General features: G+C 37.0%; 1 protein-coding gene across 1 annotated transcript in view; it reads left to right on the top strand.

The window, feature by feature from the left end:
- Positions 1-5,583, top strand: part of Uhmk1 (U2AF homology motif kinase 1) — a 20,344-nt gene extending 14,761 nt beyond the window's left edge. The window contains exon 8 of the mRNA XM_004639888.3: positions 4,361-5,583. Coding sequence (XP_004639945.1) covers positions 4,361-4,507 — 147 coding nt within the window. The 3' untranslated portion in view covers positions 4,508-5,583. The remainder of the gene's footprint in view (positions 1-4,360) is intronic.
- The last annotated feature ends 282 nt before the right edge of the window (positions 5,584-5,865 follow it).

The raw sequence follows: 5,865 nt of genomic DNA, 5'->3' as shown, positions 1-5,865 counted from the left end.
TGTTCTTACTTTTTTGTGTGTGACTTTTCCTTCTTCTTTTGAACTTCTTTCTTTCTTTCTTTTTTTTTTTTTTCTTTTTGGTGGAACTGGGGATTGAACTCAGACCCTTGCTCTTGCCCAGGAAGCGCTTATTCTGCTGAGCCATTTCCCCAGCCCGTCTATTGGTTTATTGAAAGAAATTATTAATGCTTAATTTTTTCTTTTGATAATTTTGCATGCTTATATCTGGCAGTCTCAACACCTACTTTGAAGATAACAGTGTATAATATACCAGCCATTGTTAATTCCCTGTCATTTTGTTGAGAAATTCTGTATCATTTTTAATTTTTAAAGTTTTTATTCTCTTTAAAATAAAACAATCAGATGAGGATTGTATTTTAATTTTTAGAGAAACAGACTATTGCTTTATTGTATCTCAGAATTTCTCAATCTTGATACTTTTGGCTGTTGGACCTGATAGTTGTTGATAGTTGTTTAGTAGTTTTACTAAACAGTAAAAGCATCCTCAGCCTCTACCCACTAGACATGCCCTCACCTGGTTGGTAAATCAAATGTTTCTCTAGTTGTTGCCAGATGTCCATGTGAGGATCAGTGGTAGAATACTCACTGATTGTGGAGTATTTTATTGCATGCAATTAGTGTATAAAATGTCTTAGGTAAAAGAATAAATGCAATTTCATGCTAGTCTTAGTAAAAAGTTACTGCTAATCTAATAATACCATTTACCTCCTTCATTGTCAAGAGCATGTGGAATGTATCCTTGATGTTTAGTCCTTTAACCAGTGCTCTGTTACATTCTAGGCACTTGACATACAGTAGCAATTGGAACACTAAGAAACTATAGTGATTAAATGTGAGGGGGGAAGTAGAATGAGGAAGTAGCTTGAAGTGTGCTGGCGTAGAATGTGTTGCTCTTTTCCATCATGTGGTAGGAAAGGCCATACTAGCAAGTTCACATTTTGGTGAAGATTTGAGTGAAGGGGCCGGGGAGATGGCTCAGTGGAATAAGTACTTGCCTGGCAAGTGCAAGGGCCTGAGTTCAATCCCCAGTTCCACCAAAGAAAAAAGAGTTTTGAGTGAAGTAATGAGATAAATTACAGGTAAAGGAAACCTAAGTTCTAAGTACTTGAGAAAGCCAGGCAGATTTAAGGAGACCAGTGTGGGTAAAGCAGAGTGAAAAAGGCAAGGAATAGTAGATTAAAAAACAGCTCAGGGAGTGTAGGGGGCAGAACAAGTAGAGTGAAATAACATTGGCTTTTACTGTGAATAAGGAGGTATTGGAAGGTTTTAAGTTAAGATTAAACATGATCTGACTCATTGTTAACTTCAGTGGTCAAAATGAGTGGAAGACACAAAGTAGAAAAACAAGTACTATTACTAGCTGTAGAATGACATTAAAAATATAAATTATGAATACATACTATAAGTACAAAAACTAGTAAAACTTAAAATGTAAAATAGTAAAGCTTACAGTTAATGATTTCATATCATAGTAAGTTAAACAAGATGCCTTTTTTATTTAGAATGAAACAATGTAATATGTAAAATTGTAGGTTGTCTGTGAAGGAGGAAGAATGTATAAAGTGCTATTCCTTTCATAAATGTCTCTTTGAACTTTGGTGTACAGATTTGGAAGTAAGAATAAGGAAAAAAGTGAGAAACAGACTAATTCTCATTAGGTATTAGGTTTTGAATTTCCTTTTGCCCTTAATGAAAAAGCATATATGCTTAAAATCAGTCCTGCAACCAGCTATACTTTTATTTTTAGTAAAAAATAGTTTAAAGATTAAAGATAGAAAGTTATATATTTCATGATAGTTTTGATAATATAAGTTTTTAACTGTCTTATACCTACTTTGAAAGCAATCACATAATTTTATATTTTCACTTAAATAGCCAGAGAATACTGCTTTGGCCATTTGGAACAACTTTTATTTCCAGTAAATTGCACATTTTAGTGATGGGTTTTAAGAATAGATGACAGGGGGCAAGTCCCTAGCTCAGTTCTTTAAGTGGCTGCTTCCACAAGGCTCTGAGCCTCAGGTTGCTGTAGATCGATCCCCACAACACTCCAGCCAGCCAAAAGTGCCCTGAAGGCATTCGAGGAGCAAAAAAAAAAAAAAAAAAAGAATAGATGACAGAGGGGCTTGGGAGATGGCTCAGTGGAATAAGTGCTTCCCTGCAAGCGCAAGGCCCTGAGTTCAATCCCCGGTTCCACCAAAAAAACCAAAAACCAACAAGCAAAAAAAAACCAAAAACAAGAATAGATGACAGGGGCTGGGGAGATGGCTCAGTGGTCTAAAGCACCTACTTTGAACAAGCTTAGCAAAGCACAGGGACCATGGTTCAATCCCCCAGCACCACATGCCAGCCAGCCCCTCCCCCAGGTGTGCTGAGCTGGCCACACACGTGCACACACACACACACATAAATAAATTTAAAAAAAAAAAAGAATAGATGACAGATACCCGTTATCTTTATACACATGAAAAGGAAGTTTTTCACATTAGATGATCTCACCTTTATGTTTAAGAGCCACGGAAATAGTCAAAGGATTGAAGAAGCAGAATCGGGCTTACCTCTCCAGCTTTCAGTGTACTGTCAATAAATTTAGAAAGCCCTATCACAGGCCAGAATTCCTAGGTATGATATCCTTTATCAGGTTTAACAGAAATTTTTGCCTAAGAAGGGAGTGAACCGTATTGGCAGGGGATGGGACTTTCATTATCTTTTCTTTATTTTTTTTTTTTGTATTTTTAGGGAAGGGTCTACAGGCTGTTCAGGGTCTCACTACTAGATAGGACTCCTAGTAATCCATCTGTTTACAGCCTCCCAAGAGCTGGGATTACAGGCGCACACCACCATGCCCAATTTCAATTACCATCTCAGCACACCCCAGGGGTGCGGGGCCAGCATGGCAGGCCCAGGGATCAAACCCCTGGTCCCTGCGCCTGCAGGTGCCTTAATCCGCTGAGCTATTTGGCTGGCCCCTGGGACTTTAATTATCAATGAAGGAGAATTTCATAAAAATAGACTATTGTATTAGAAATTTTATGTTCTCATATTGTGGAAGTCTTTATACCCTGTGGAAATAACTGATTGTTTTTTCCATGCAAGAGAACTGGAAATTTTTTTTTAAAAAATTGCCCACATTTTGAGGTAGGTTGATTTTAGGAAAATGTACAAATGAAAGTTAAGGATCTAAAAATTGGTTTCCTTAAAATGTTCTGTTTCTGCATCTCCTTTCAAGGTCTCTAAATGTTGTAGGATGTCTGATCTTCAGTGTGAAGACTACTGAAATAAGGAATGAGGGGTACAATTGAGGAAAGAGGGGCAGGTTTTTGTCACATTCTCCAGCTTATAGGTAACTAGGAGGAAGTCTTTCTAGATCATTTTACTTTGCTGTAACTTTTAAGTCAGTAAAATGAACTTATACAGAAAGGTTATAACACAATAATTTACCTCACAATTCAAAAGGTCTGGAAAGGAAAATTACCTAATTTTGAACTTCTTCCTTATTACTAGTTATGGTTTATAGTTGTTCCAAATTTTTTAATAATTTCCAGTGGGTTTTGACAAATACATTTTCCTTGTTAAACTTGTGAAAGAGCAGATTATCTTTGAGTCACTGCTGAAATGGAGTTGCTCTTTGTTCAGAAGTACTTCAGCAGTGCAGTGCTGTTAATCATCTGAATTATGTTTTTCATAAGTTGTTTTTCAGTCAACTTGTCTTTAATGAATTTAATGACTTTAATAGTTTTAATGAATTGGACTGAATTCTGAGGAACAGTTTTAAATCTTGCTGCTCTAAATTATGGTACCTGGACCATCAGCATTGGCATTATAGTTTGTTGCAAAATGCAGAAACTCTGGCCAAGCTTTGGGCATCCTAACAGAAGCAAAATCTGCCTTTTAACAAAATCCTTGAGTGGTACATGATCATGTGTTTCTTAATGATGGGTCAGATTCTGAGAAGTGCATTGCTAGGTGATGTTGTGGTTGGGCACCCTGATATATAGGGTATTTATCTAGGTAGCCTGTGAAACACTTCACCTTTATGATATAGCCATTTGTGTATAGGCTATAAATCTGTACAGCATTCTACTACCATACTAAGTATTGTAGGAATACAGTGGTAATAATTGGTCTATCTAATTTACCTAAACACAGGAAAAATGTAGCAGAAGTACTAGGCAATGTAAAATTTCCAGGTCTGTTGTAATCTTATGGGACTTGTGTCTTATGCTGTTCATCATTCATCAGTATGTTGTTGTTCATTGTGTGACTGCATGCATTAAATTTTGTAGAGTGCTGATCATGGTAGAAATGAAATGACTTTGTTTTCTGTATTCTCTTTCAGGTCTTTGTTGAGTATGCAAATGCTGGTGATTCCAAAGCTGCTCAAAAATTACTGACTGGAAGGATGTTTGATGGGAAGTTTGTTGTGGCTACATTCTACCCACTGAGTGCCTACAAGAGGGGATATCTGTATCAAACCTTGCTTTAATCAGTAACCTAAGGACTACTGTTTTTCCACTTCCATACCTGGATCATTGTATTCTACATCTGAATGCAGGAGTACCCTTTTACCATTTTAAAGGGTACTTTGTACATTTATTTAATCCTGCAAATGTGCAGTCATTGCCCTAGCAATGTTGCATTACAAACATTTGGCACCAAGTAGGACAAGACCTCTCAGCTATACATTGAGAGGTTGTAGAGCATCCATGAGGGCAGCCTTGTTTTGTGCAATATGGCAGGTGCTGCTCTTCCGTATGTAACCTCCAAAGATGTTATTATTTCATGTGATCATGAAGCAAGGATGAATAGTATGTCATAGTGAATATTAACAAATTTAAGGTTGGTGGCATCAATTGCAGATTATTCCCTTTTGTTGTCAGGTGGTTCTTATTGTTGAAATCCATAACTGGCACTGGATGCTCTAGGTAATGTTAAGTAATTGGTAAGCAGCAGTTACCTACTGTGTTAACACTGAGTTGTGACTTTTTTTTTTTTTTAAAGAAGTACTGTAGTACCTATATTCCTTTAAAGAAACTGCAGTGAGCCTATCTGCATTTTAAAATTGTTATTAAGGCTTTTAAAATAGAAAGCTGATGCTTGATCTTGCACAATTTTTATGTCTAGTATGTTTGCTTGAGTGAGTGTGCAGGTTGAAAGATTAGAGAAATTTGAGTCAGTGTCCTTTATGGTGTGACTCTTGTGAGCTGATACAGTCTGTACCCATCTCTTGCCTAACTTGTTTCACACCTGTAAGAATGAAGATACATGTATTTTCAGAGTTGTTGTGTCTGATAGAATGTAAGTGATGAAACAGTTCATTCCTGAGAGCCTCAGAACAAACTGGAGAAGAGACCAGGGTTACACTGAAACTCTTCAAGTGATTGGAACAAAGAAGAGGTTTTGGTACATGGAGATGATCCCATTCTTCAGTGTGCTTTGGACCTTGCAGTGGCTCATCTTTTTGTACTGAATCTTCTATGATAATTGTACAATTTCTCAAGATTTGCTTCTACCTATCATGATGGAAAGTTGAGATTTAAAAGATTAGAGGTACATTGAAGGCAAAAGAAAAAAGGCAAAGAGACTATCATCAAGGATCCTTTTTTCTGTCTCTTGTGCCTCTCCCTCACTCACCTTTCCCCTTCCCCATTCTCTGCCTCTGTCCTTAGCTGAAGAGAAGCCAGAAGAACAACATCCCAAGTGGTCTAGCTTTGACTGTATTGAAGTAAAGAAAGGTATAGATCTATATAGTAAGGTAGAGGTAGAAAGAAAACTCAGTTCTTAAAGGATTCCTAGCAGTCTAATGTGTCTCTGAGTAGAGAATGCCAGTATGCATGAATTTGT

The sequence above is a fragment of the Octodon degus genome, unplaced genomic scaffold (assembly GCF_000260255.1).
Source record: "Octodon degus isolate 3935 unplaced genomic scaffold, OctDeg1.0 scaffold00116, whole genome shotgun sequence".
Classification (NCBI taxonomy): Eukaryota; Metazoa; Chordata; class Mammalia; order Rodentia; family Octodontidae; genus Octodon; species Octodon degus.
Note: the sequence above shows the minus strand (reverse complement) of the source record. Positions and strands in the feature narration are given on the sequence as shown.